This window comes from Salvia hispanica, chromosome 2 (genome assembly GCF_029641045.1).
Source record: "Salvia hispanica isolate PSC_SH4W2 chromosome 2, Shi_PSC_v1, whole genome shotgun sequence".
In the NCBI taxonomy this organism is placed as follows: Eukaryota; Viridiplantae; Streptophyta; class Magnoliopsida; order Lamiales; family Lamiaceae; genus Salvia; species Salvia hispanica.
The window spans coordinates 62,075,233-62,089,280 of NC_142693.1; the positions used below are offsets into that span (position 1 = coordinate 62,075,233).

General features: G+C 33.4%; 1 protein-coding gene across 1 annotated transcript; it reads right to left on the reverse strand.

Annotated features, from left to right (window-relative positions):
• Positions 1-1,206: 1,206 nt before the first annotated feature.
• On the reverse strand, positions 1,207-6,285 carry LOC148932860 (protein NLP6-like). Its single transcript, XM_089063970.1, has 7 exons — positions 5,589-6,285; positions 5,455-5,505; positions 4,179-5,375; positions 3,785-3,850; positions 2,820-3,675; positions 2,326-2,727; positions 1,207-1,584 (listed from the first exon to the last, which is right to left on the reverse strand). Exons 1-7 carry the CDS (start codon positions 6,225-6,227, stop codon positions 1,361-1,363), a joined length of 3,435 nt encoding a protein of 1,144 aa, XP_088920096.1. The 5' UTR covers positions 6,228-6,285; the 3' UTR covers positions 1,207-1,360.
• Positions 6,286-14,048: the final 7,763 nt, after the last annotated feature.

Below are 14,048 nucleotides of genomic sequence, written 5' to 3' on the forward strand. Positions count from 1 at the left end.
CACGAGTATTAAGAAATGTAAAGGAAAGTCGATTGAAAAAGTTAGTGGAATGTGAAATCTATTTTTTTATGTTAGTTTTATAATAAAATGTGATTAGAGTAAGTTAGTAAAATGTGAGACCTATTTATCATTTATAGTAAAAATGAAGTGTGACAATTAACAGACCGAGATGGAAAGAGTGACAATTAAATTGGACAGAGGGAGTAGAAACCTTGTAATATATGATAACACTATATTGTTATTGTCATTTCAAGAATTGATACTGACAAATATAATGTGTAGCCTATTCTAGTGATATATACTCCCTTCGTTTCACGAGCACTTTTCTTTTTTAATCGATCCCACAAAAGTATACACTTTTTAATTTGAAATTTTTCTCTCTCTAATAAGGTGAGACCTACTACATACTAATAATACTTTAATTACTTTTTCTTTCTACCTCTCTCTTACTTAAACAATTTTGTATTAAAACTCGTACTGAATTCAAAATGCATATTCTCTGGGGACGGAGGAATATATTAATAAATCTACCGAACCGAAAATATTCTTTGCACTAATTTATCCTAGGAAAATTTTCCGGAAATCGACCTTGTGTATTTTTTTATTTTCTCTAAATATTTTGTAAACCTAAGCTTTTATATTCGTTAACTTTTGCCGGCTATTTATTCCATAAAATTTCGTTCCTTTATGGGCCTGACAGAGTACAACAACTCCGTGTCTTTTTAGCATTGAACTTTATTAAGCCCAATAGATTTCTTTTTTAAAAAAATCAAAGTAGTAAAAGTAAACTTAATACTACTAGTACTATACAAAAATGTTTAGAAACATTTTATTTAATCTTTCGAAGCATATAAGCAATTTTTATATGATTTGAGAGAGCAATATTGTTTCTGTGGTCTCCACATCTTGGGAAAATGAGTTGTGGAAAAGACATTGAACCAAACGTGAATATTTCACATTTACAAATCAATACTCATTCAATTTCAACAGCATATATTGCTAGTTTATTGTTTGTCAATTTCTTGCGTTGAATATTTATTTGTATGAAAAAATAGTGCTACGTATAGAATGCAAATGTTTAAACTGGAAATCTTGTACACGATTAAAAATTAGGAAGAAATTATAATTAAAGAGGAGTATGTTGTTTGTCAAGACGAGTTCCAAATCACATATGAACCATCATGCGTCTGGTTTTGCCAATTTAAATAAATCCAAAATACTTCTTATAGTGCTTTGTGTGATAGGCATGTTTCAGATTTTCATATTGAACTAAATATAAACAAAGCAATAGGAAAGCAATGGCATGGCCTCTAAACAAGAGTGATGACAAATCTTGATTTTCAGTTAACAATAGTATTTATCAGCAGGGGGCATTACCAGCAAAGATGCCAACAGTTGTCAGATTTTCAATAGCCATTGTGTGGTAAATCAGATACTCCGACAGGAAATGGCCGAACGCATAGGTGAAGGATACAAATGTGGCAAAATACAGAGGCTTGTCATCGAGGTTGAACGCACAGAGATAGAAAAGAGTGCAAATCAGCAATGTCCAAACTCCAAACGTGCGCCCATGAACTTCAGCCACTACAATGCCATAGAAAAGATAGTGATGGAAACACGAATCAACACGAAACAATTTAGTAGCTCATGAATCTCCTCAGAGGATCTATTCTACAGTCTACTACTCGACCAGATCTTGAATTAAACTGTCTCCCTCTGTTGAATTTCAGTATATAAATTGCTATCAACTCTAAAGAAATAGGAAACCACAAAAACCAGATATTGCTTTCTCAAATTTTAAATAAACTTTAAAAGCAAAAATGAACAAAACCTTTGTATATCAATACATATAGTCAAGTGTAGATCCACTAAACTAAACTCTAAATCAGATATAGCCCACAGCATATAATTCCAAGTGCAATCCTCAGCTAAAACTCGAAAATAAAATACTGATAAAACAGAGTCCCAATTCTCCATCATTGTATTTTACACAGATTAATCACAACAAAATTGCTACAAAAAATCATGAAATTGCGATCTACAAATAACACGATCCCTTTAATTATGAACAATGCAGCATGTATAGCATACGAGGAAGAACATTTATTTGAAGATTAGAAACTGACACACATATGTATAAAGATAATCGTTAATGAACTAATTCAAGATCTGTTCGAGTAACAGAATAGATCCTATGAAGAGAAAGATACAAACAAAGTTTTGACAGAGCATAATGTGTAAGCCAAATCAGTCCAGAAACTTACATTGAAAGAAAAAAGTGGAGCTAGCATTGTCATCGAACCAACAGTTGGATGAGTGTCTCACCTTTTGTTGTTCGAGTCTTTGGACAGAGTTGCAAATCAACATCTCTGGATAATAAAATCTCATCACCATCTTCATCCATATATTTCAACTTGAAACTACCCATCTCCAGGTTTAGAATCTTCGCCACTTCTTCACTAAGCTTTGCCAATCCTAATAATGATAGAGACAACTCAAATTTTATAAAATCATCTTTATACTTCACCTTTACAATCACCCTTCCTGTGTTTATTTGTGTCACACTATCCAATGGATGAACTTTGTCGGTTGATGACAACATGTCTTGCTCTAAATCTGCTGCACTTTCTTCTTCAAAAAGGGATGGATTTTTCTTGTGTTGTAACCTATTTGGCCACCTCCGAATGCCATGTTCCCTGCACGCGCGCTTTATTGTTGACCTTCCAACTGCAAGAACAAGTTAATACCCATTCATGTAATTAGATAATAAACATTTAGTTTCATAACAAACTGAACCATAGGTTATACTATACACTCACCACCAAGCTCTTTTGCAACATCTTTTAGCTTTTTCCCAAAATGTGATTCGAGAACCTCAGCACTAAGATTGAGGGAGTTTTTTCTCTTCTCTCTTTCTTGTGTACAGAAATGTGAATAACCAACAACCCTTTCTTCTGCATGTAGTTCTTCTTCATTGCGTTCTTCTGCGTGTTGTTCTTTTTCGGTATGATGATACTCATTCGGTTGTTGTACATCTGTGTGATGGCACCCCTTGTGATTGTACCGCACACTTTTAAATATGATTGGATACACACATGCATGCTCTAATTTAGAGGAATCAAGTTTGTTTGCATTAGAAAATTCAATAACTTCAACCACCAGTTCTTCTCCTAGTTGCTTTCCACATGCCAGCTTAAATGATATTAATTCATGCTCAATTATTGGCAATAGAAGGCTCAAGAAGGACCCAACATACATATGTGTTGCAGGACCTTGGTAGAGAAAGAACTCCATAACATAAACAAGGTTACCTATATCTGAACTTTGCAAACAAATTGCAAAACAAACATCACGTCGATCAAGCATGTCATAGTGTGACGTGGGCTGGTCATCTATGCTAAACTCACTTGAATTTAGACAAAAACATGATTTGTTTTCAGATGCCAATACCATCCCAATCATCCCTTTTCTGACTTGAACAGGAATCCAGTGAACTGGATGTATAGGCATAGATTTCACGAAATAATTATTAGACAATGTCAGCTCCATGCAACTCCTATTACTATTAGTAGGGCTTAAACCACAATCTCCCGCAGGGACCCAAACATTGGCCATATGCAGTTGGGGAATGGCGTTGATTAGGATAAGGACATTATGGATTTCACTCAGCGTTTTCTGCGCAATTGAAAATCTGATTCAAATAAAATAAATTTACTCGAATAAAGACATGCATACAAGCATGTTGATGACAGATTTGCAAAGCTAAAATTGTATTAAAGCATACATTGACAAGTTCATTTGCTAAGAATCCAGGTTGGTAGTCTATGTGAGTCGAGCATAGTTTCGTTTCCTGCATTGACAAATACATTGTTTTCACAACACTTTTAGTACTCCCTCCGTTGGGATAATTCGGGTCACTTTGACTGGACACGGGTTTTAAGAATTGTAATGGAAAGTTGGTTGAAAAAGTTAGTGGAGATTGGGTCCTATCTTTATATATTAGTTTTATAATATAATGTGAGTAGGAATGAGTTAGTGGAATATGGGGTCCACTACCAAAAATGGTAAAAGTGAAGTGGGACAAATTATGTGGGACGGACTGAAATGGAAAACTGGAACGAATTATCTGGGACGGAGGGAGTATATAATAACAAGTAAAAAATGGCAAGAGATGGTACCTCCATTAGTTCTATGATGACTGAAAAGTCAAAATAATAAAACCCTAGTAACTCTAGCACACCCACAATCTTGTGATTTCCCGTGCCTTCATCCTCAAATACGGGCAAAGCCAAGTATCCACGATTGCAACAAAGCATAGCAAAGTTTCTTATTGGAAATTCTTTTCTAGTGTAGTAGAAGAGGTCGGGGCTAATTTCAGGATTTTTGAATCTGAAGACACGTCCAGGGGGTCCGAGTTCATCTTGTTTGGCTTCATCGTCAACAAAATAGTAATGTTCCATACATTGTTTCCTAAAGGAAGCTACACCCTTTGTAAGACAGCCAACAACATAAGGTTCATCTGAAGTTTTCAGACAACACCTATCATTCTCCATTTTGGGAGCCCAAAATTGGACTATCCAATTATTGTGTTTCGAATATTTTGTTGCTATTTTCTCCATTAAACCATCCAGCTTCATCTTGAACAACCACGAGTTACTGTCAACATGTTCTTCGCATACGCTTTGTTCAGTTGGCAAGTAAAAAACCCATCCTTTGTTGGTATCAGCAAAGGAAGGTTTTAGGCAACATGAGTCGACCATCTTCATGTATGTTGTCATGTCCAACTCCAAAAAGTTTTGCTTGTAAGACTTGATCAAACTGAAACTATCAATTGACTCGCATTCAATTGCATCAGGCCTTACATATTCCTCCTGAAGTGATTTTCCAGATACAAACATTACACTCACACTCTTGAGACTGATCTCCAGTAGCCTTAGCAACAAGTGTAGAGAATGATCATCGCGTATATACTTTGGTTGAAGAAAAAATTGAATGACGTAGTACAAGTTATTGTCGTTGCTCTTATGAGAAACTGCAATACAATGAGACATCCTAGCCCGCTGGACATAGTGAGCCATCGAATTTTTAGATATAGTGAGACCACATAAAGTTGAATGGCAAGTGTGAAGATCTATTTGAAGCTTGTGAAATTTACATGCTAAAAGATAGTCATCCATATCCTTATCAATATCATACCACGAATTGAATATCTTAGTTTCAGAATCTATGAAGGATACCATCTCCATACAGCATAAGTTGGTGGAGATGCTAACACATTGCTTGTTACAGGGGATCCAAACTTGGGCCAGATGTATTCGCGGGATTGTTGCCATAGCTAATTCAAGTACCTCTGATATTTCACTTCCAGACTGCCTCTGCATACATTAAGGTTACGAAATGAGAAACTACAGTCGCTGAAATAGTTCATTTTTAATGTAAAACTATTATGTTTACCGTTTCTTTTGTAATAGCAATGGATTTGTGATTGGATCTCAATCCTGCGAACTAATGAATTAAAATGTTATAAATGACGATAAAGCGCAATTCAGTTGGCAAGTAAGAAGATATCATCTTATAGATAAAGGTACCTGCAGTGCTCCATCCAGCCGAGATAGTAAATGATTCGTCATACGAAGAGAATTATATCCTTGAAAGATCTCCAACACACCGTAGTATTGATAAGTGTGGGAATCAAATAGAGGCAGTGCCATGTAAGCTTTGAAACCGCAGCGAGCAGCTTCATCCTGCATCGAAAATTCATGGGTGGAGTATAGTCTCAGATCGGGTGTGGATTCGGGTAGCCTGTTCCGGTGCACCCGTCCCACGCCTCCAAGCTGCTGCTCGTCATCTCCTCCGGCAACATACTGCTGATCGATACATAGCTTCCTGAACCTACATAATCCCTTGTTGAGATTTCTAACATAAAAAGGGTGGTGTGAACAAGAGAGGTAGTCATGGCTCCCTTCCACTTTCACGACTCTCCAAAATTGCATCAAACAATGGAAGTACACCATCCAATCGCTTGAAGATGCAATGAATCTGAACAGAGATATGATTTTGAGTTGGCTTAATGGTTTCTCATACAAAACCCATCCTCCTGCTAATTCCTCATGTAGCATAGCCTCGTCACCCAAATTCTGCTTGAAATCTGTTATTGAAGAATACTCGTCAAGCCATTCGTCTTTTCCGTTTAAGATTGACAACACACCTTTGTGTTCATCATCCATCTCAAACTCAATGATTGAGGGAAAGTGTTTTGTTGCGATTAATTCTACAAAGGAAGGTGACTTTGACTTTGTTGGTGTCTTTGCAACATCAATAATTCAGGCTATAAAGTACTTCCTCTGTCCTAATATTCAAGATGACCAACTTTCCCTTTTGACATGCCCCAGTCAAGATGACTAATTACTAAAAATGTAAATACATTTATGTCTATTTTATTTACTCTCTTACTTTATTCTCTCTACTTAACACACAATATAAAGCTACCTAAAATCCCGTGCCACTCTAGAAAGGGATCATCTTCCTTGGGACAAAGGGAGAGTAGTATGAACCAATAAAATGACGATTGTATTATTTGTTGTTAACAATGGAGTACTTTTATTTACAAATTATTTTTGGGTGTCATTTTTTCATTTTATATGCCACATATGCATTTCATCACACCCTTATTAAATACTCCCTTCATCCTACTTTAAAAGTTCCGATTTTTCATTTTAGTCTATCCCACTTTAAAACTCAGTTAAAATATTCCATAAATAGTAACAGACCTCACATTCCACTAATCTCATTCCACTCAGATTTTATATATAAGTAGGACTTATATGCTACTACTCCCTCTGTATTAAAAAAAATTAGAAACATTTGAAACGACACGGATTTTAATGCACAATTGGTAAAATAAGTGAAAAGAATTGGTAAAATAAGAGAGATGAAAAGAAAAAAATGAGTTAAGTAAGAGAGATGAAGAGAAAAAGTAGTGAAAGTAGGGTTAGTGAATTGTGAGTCCATGTCCTTTAATAGAAAGATTTTAAAATTTCTATTTTAAAGGCACGATCCAAAATGGAAATAGTTGTTACTTTTAAAAAACGGAGGGAGTGTCTTTTTTCAATTACTATTCTTTACTATATTTCTTAAAATTTGTGTCGAATTCATATGAGACGCCTACAGCAGTGTTTTAAAAACCGGACCGGACCGGCCGGTTCAACCGGTCGGACTGCGAACCGGCAGCTGGTCCAGTCCGGTTCGGCCCCTAAAACCGTTCGTGTGCTGAGCTGCCTTGAACCGCCGGAACCGGCCGGTCGGACCGGTTGAACCGGTAACCGGGAACCGGTTTTTATATTTAAAAGCTTGTTCAAAATATGATAATTGAGGGAATTGAACCCTAGACCTCTAGGTAAGAAACCAACACTTCAACCACTCCACCACATGGTCTTGAATGAAATATTGTGAACATTAATTATTGTTATATATTAACTCTATAATTTTTTGTCCACACAAATTAATAATTTGTGTTTAGTTTTATACTCTAAAATAATTTTTAGTTATGATATGTTTAATTTTAATTATAAGCCACTAAATTTTATTTTTATTGATGTAATATGGAGTATATATTATTAATATAGTTTATTACTCCATATTTACTAATAATTCAAGTTTAATTTTATGTAATAACTAACAATACTATTATAGTGTATATTTATCCAAATTAACTAAAAATTGATATTTAGTTTTATATATTGTCTATAATATTATTTAACCATATAAATGTTTTGAGATAATATGAATTTTATCTATTTATTATAAGTAAAATATGTACTTTTTTTTGGCTACATTAATTAAAATTTTATATATTTAATAAATATTTATATTTTACCATTCACTTACTTTAAATACTCTTAATATTTAATATACTTAAAATGTTTAATATATATTTTTGTTATATGTTAATATTAATTGTAATATATTACTCACTAAATTTAATATATTTTGTAAGATCATATTTAATTTTATTTTTGCAAGGTAAAACGGTTCGACCAGTGATTGAACCGGTCGGACCAGTTGTACCGTGAACCAGTAGCCTCACCGGTTCACCGGCCGATCCGATTTTTAAAACATTGGCCTACAGTGGGATGCAGATAGGGGTGGCGAAACGGGTTAACCGTGGGTGCCCGCACCCGACAAGTAGGGTACCCGTACCCATTTTAGCCAAATTTATTGTCCCAATACTCGCCCCGCGGCATACCGGGATTACCCGATACCCGTGTCGGATATCCCGTACCAACCAAAATCCTAATAAAAAATTTGAAAACCATAATAACCGTCAACATTCCCTAATTTACTTTATTAATATCGATGGTAATGTTTAATAGATTGAGAATAAAAGTGAGGGGACACTTTATAGCTAATTCCGGTGAGTTTTCAATTGTATGTTCGTTGGAATATGAAAATGTTTTAAAAGAACTCTTGATTATATAAAGTACTTTCATTATTCCCCCTTAATAGAAGCATTTCAATTTCTTCCCTCATTTTGGAAATATAATAATAGAAATACTCTTCTCTACATAATTATCTCTCTAACTTTATTTTTTCTCCTTTCTAACTATTTATTTTTAATTTTTCGAAATGAGTGCGTATATGACTATTAAGTAAATACTATCTAACTATTTACTTTTTTTCTCTACTTTAACTATTTAAACACCTTTATTAATATGGAACGGAGGAAGTATTAAAAGATAGAATATGGCTAATACTAATAACGACGGGTAATATCGGGACTAACGGGTATACCCGCACCGGTAGTGGGTATACCCGCTACCCGCAAAACTCTAAAACACACTACCCGATCCCGCCCCGTTTCCCGTTATCGTTGGGTAGCGGGTACCCAATACCCGGCGGATAGCCGGTCGAGATGAAATTACCCATTACCCGCTACCCATTTTGCCACCCCTAGATTAAGAGAATAGTATTCCCTACTTTCTATGATATTCATACTTTTCTTTTTAGGTCGTAAATTAAAGATTGAATAATTAGTGTAATTAAATTATTTTTTTTAGGTGTAATAAGTAAAATACGTAATTAACTCTAATATCTTAATTAAATACTCTAATTCCTACTATAAGTTGTTTGGAACATGGCACAAAAAGAAAAATGCTAGTATAGGACAGAAGAAAAGTGCGAATAGCATATAGAATAGGACGGAAATAGTACTCCATTGTTTTAAATATCAGAGAGAACTACGACAAATTTAGTTGAAAAACTATGTAATAATACCAAACACGATCTCCAATCTTTGATATTATTCTCAGATGGGTTTAACATTTATTGTAGTACTCTATCCGTCCCAAGATAAGTGACTTACTTCTTTTGAGCACGAGATTTAAGGAATGATATTTAAATAAGTTAAGGTGGAGAGAGTAAAGTATGAGAGAGGGAAAAGTAGAGGAGAGAAGAGAGAATAAGTAGGTGGAGAATAAAGTAAGAGAGATGACTTTTTGCTAAAAATGAAAATAGGTCACTTATAGTGGAACACCCCAAAAAGGAATACTAAGTCATTTATCTTGGAACGGAGGTAGTAATACTTATTGTAAGTCTTTTTCTACTCTTTCTTTGACTTTTTTCGATCTAGTGGACATTTTTGTATATATACTATTAAAAGAACTAACAAATTTAGTCTTTGAATTATCCAATAATATAAAAAATGGAGAGATAATAATAGTTGCAAAAGTATAAAAGTGTTTCATCGGTTAAAAAAAATACCAAAAAGATAAATAGGATTATGAAATAATTGAAAAGTCCTTTTAGCGACATTATATGAATGAGGCATTATAGTTCTTTATCTTTATAGTCTAATTAGGATAGACTACTATAATTATTGTTTACTAATTACTTTTAGTTTTTCAAGAATTAGTTTAGATAGAAAAAAATATAAAATGATTAGATCCGCTGTGTTTTTTGTTCAGTGTGAGGCTTTTTTTTACTGTTCTTGTTGGTGTTGTTTCTTCAAATTTGTATGATATTCATCTTTGATGAATCTTAACTGTAGATTTTCAGTTGTTGTGGGTCAATTTGGCTATGAGTTTTTGGTAGATGAGTTCATGGATTTGCATTGTGAAAAAGAGATAATAATAGTTGCAAAAGTTTAAAAATGTCTCATCGATAAAAAAAAGACCAAAAAGATAAAAAGATCATGAAATAGTTGAAAAGTCATTTTAGCAACATTATATGAAAGAGGTATTATAGTTCTATATCTTTAGAGTCTAATTACTACAATTATTGTTTAGTAATTACTTTTAGTTTTTCAAGAATTAGTTTAGATAGAAAAAAAATATAAAATGAGTAGATCCGTTGTGTTTGTTTTTTCATGGATTTGCATTGTGAAAAAGAGATGAGTTGGTTTTAATCAAGCGAACTTTGTAATTTTTCCTGGTTTCATAAAGTTGGAAGATAGCTGTAATGCTTTAAACAATTATTAAATCCATGATTATCTGTCAACTATCACGTTGTCCTTGCTTTTGTTTTTCTTTGTCTGATAACTGATGCAAAGTGACATTCATATTCAAATTGTTGTTGAATGTGGAATGCCATTTGTAGGATCAGAGGAAAGTAAATGGTTTCCAAAATAGAATTATTGTATAATGATAACACTACGAGGTTATTCGCTGTGCCAAATTACATCTTGTGATTAAATATGTACACTAATATGTTTGGCTATGGGAATGAATCTTTCAACTCAATCCTAAATAGATAATCATGATATTATTTTATTTAGAAAATCGAACCACACCTATATTGTTATTTTAGGAACTGAAACCGAAAAATATAATGCGTAGCCTATTCGAATGATAGTTGTATTGTTTATCTGTTCGAAACTTAAATAGGAGTAGCCAAGTAGTTGTTTGATAAATCTACTTAACAGCCTGCAGGGGCGTAGCGCAGTTGGCAACGGAGGGGCAGATCTTGCTTCAATGAGCCTGGGTTCAAATCTCACTGCTGTCGTGTAGTTGCTTCCATTTCTCATGCATAGTGCGAGACCTTGGGAGATGGACTTCTGGGAGCCAGTGAGTTAAGGCCTACCCTGACTTACACCCCTCATATGATGTCGGGCTGGAGTGTGAGGGCCGCCGAGGCGACAGACTCGCCTTTTGCTTCAATAAATCTACTCAACCGAAAAAAATTCAAGCATGCATTGCAATAATTTATCCTAAACATTTTTTTTCCAAAAATGGCCTTTGTGCATTTTTTTATGTTTCAAATATTTTGTAAATCTAATCGGTTACTATATTACTTGATATTATTCGCTATACTATCTTCGAACACATTTCAGAAAAAAAAATTTCCTGCTAGTTTTAAGTCCATAAAATTTGGTTGCTTTATGTGACATCAATTCCATGTCTTTTTACTATTGGGCTTAATAAAGCCCAGTGGACACGAATTTCCAATTCAGTCCAGATTAATATTTTTAAAATTCTTTTTTTAAGAAAAGTTAAGATGTATTAAATGTACAAATGCTTAAAAGTTTCAATATTTCGATTCAAATAGGCATATAAGAATTAAGAAATTTGGAATTTTCAAAGTGAAAACTAAATGCGTGAATGTGTGAGAGGATCAATATATAACGATTGAAGAGAAAAGAGGGGCGAAAGAATTAACAAACGGTTAGCTCTCTTTCTTTTCTTATTTATTTTACTTTTCAACCTTTTTTTTATTTCCTTTCTTATTTTTTTAAAACTCTTTTTACCAAACTATTTTATCAATTTGTTAGGCAATCTGCGTCAAAATTCATGACCATAACAGATTTGCCTATTAATTCACAAAATCTAAATACATAAATTTTGAGATTTTATAGATTTTATTTATATAATCGAATTAAACTGAATGTACGTAGCATCTATTCATCAACGTGGCCAAATTTTGTCGGGGCTATGTTTCTAGCGCCTTTAACATGTACCGCGATTCACGTACACAAGAAGACAACTGATGAGAACTTCCTTCGTTCCACTTTAAAAGTCTCGGTTTATTATTTTTGGATATCCCACTTTAGAAATTTCGATTGAATTCCATAAATGTTAGTAGGCCTACATTCCACTAACCTTTTTCACTCACATTTTATTACAAAACTAACACAGTATATAAAAATAGGATTCGCTAGGGTGTGATCAATTGCTAACTTTCTTAAGTTGCTAACTTGTTAACTCATCAACGCAGTGTATTAAAAATGTCAACACATAATTTTGTTGAACTTAAATATAATGGTTTGATATTATGCATGTGTTGACATTTTAATGTCACCATGTTGACATTTTTAATACACTGCATTGATGATAGAGTTAACAACTTAAATAGTTAGCAATATAACACACCTCAAGATTCGCATTGCACTATCTTTATCACCAACTTTTCTTTATATATTTCAAAATTCGTATCATACTTGAATGAGACTCCTAAAATGGGACGGATAAAGAATTTGGTTCTATGTCATACCCTAAAGGTAACTCACAATGCCTATGATTCCTCGTACTCTTTTGGTGTTTCTCTCACCTTGGCATTTTAGCTTATTTTCACGCTTTTGTCAATTTTTCTAGATTTATACTGGAAATTAAGATTTAAACAGTTTTTTTTTATTATTATTTTTGTCTGTTTACTAAAGTTAGCACACTTTAAGAATTTTTTTTTAACTAAAGTACTATAAATATAAAAATATTGTTTACTACTTATAAAACATCGGAATATTTTTGCTAGTAAAAGATGGAGAAAAAGATATTGCAACTCTATTTTTGGGTTGTCATATCTTCCAACAATGGAAGCCGTCACATCTAAACACATGATAATCATAAACTCAAAATAAAATGACTAAAATTTTCATAATTTAAATTCCCATATTACATAAGTCAGAGTCATAAATTACATAATATAACTTCCTAAATTACTTAATAAAAATCCCAAAATTACTGAATAACATCGCAATCTAATTCCTAAATTTATCTCAAGGAGCTAGATTAGTTAATGACGACGGTGTTCACGGTAGGATATAAATGTCATCGAAGTTTTATCCAACTAATAGGAAAAAAATATTTTTTTTGATGGCCATCGCAGCTGCCTCACACCGTGAAACAACCTTGAATAAGTAAAGCGGTACAACTTTTTGATCTATAGTTATAGCAATCCTACACTAGGATCGCGATTCCACCTCGCGCCATGAGGGTCTACTGTGCATGTTCTATTGGATCATTATTCTAATTATCAAACTAACTATGATAACTATACATAAAAAATATACTAATAAGTATTTTTTGATTTGATTCTTCTAAACATTTCCTTGATTTTTGGCTCAAAATATATCTTCAAAGTTTAAATTCAAACCTTTATAATGTTACCGAAGCTTCTCTATATCTTACACGTACACAATGTTAACGAGGAAGGAATACACACAAAACATGTAGTAAAAGACTATAATTGTGGGTGTAGTGTAGCATTGTAGTTGCCAACTAATTCCTGGTTCATAAATACTTCACGTCTCTCTTTCTTATACTCCCTCCGTCCCCCATTAAGAGTCACACTTTTCCATTTCGGTCCGTCCCCAATTAAGAGTCACACTTCATTTTTACCATAAATAGTAAGTAGGTCTCACATTCTACTATCTCAATTCACTCACATTTTATTATAAAATCAATATAAAAAAATGGGTCTCACATTCCACTAACTTTTTCAACCAACTTTTCTTTACATTTTTTAAAACCCGTGTCCGGTCAAAGAGTGACTCCTAATAGGGGACAGAGGGAGTAAACTCTAACTAAACCAAGAAAACTATAAATTGGGCTTCTTCTTTTGGAAAATAAATTTTCTTATCCATTAATTTGTTAGGATCATTTGTCGGATTAAGATGAGAAAGATCATATGTTGTAAGCTCAAAATACCATTGGCAAAAAACGGTTAGTCCTTTACTTAATTATTCAATAAGTTCATCCTATTTTTTTTTTCTAACAACTAGCTTAATATGTTCAGTTTTTAAGAGTTTTATATTTATGTTATAATTAGATGTGTACATA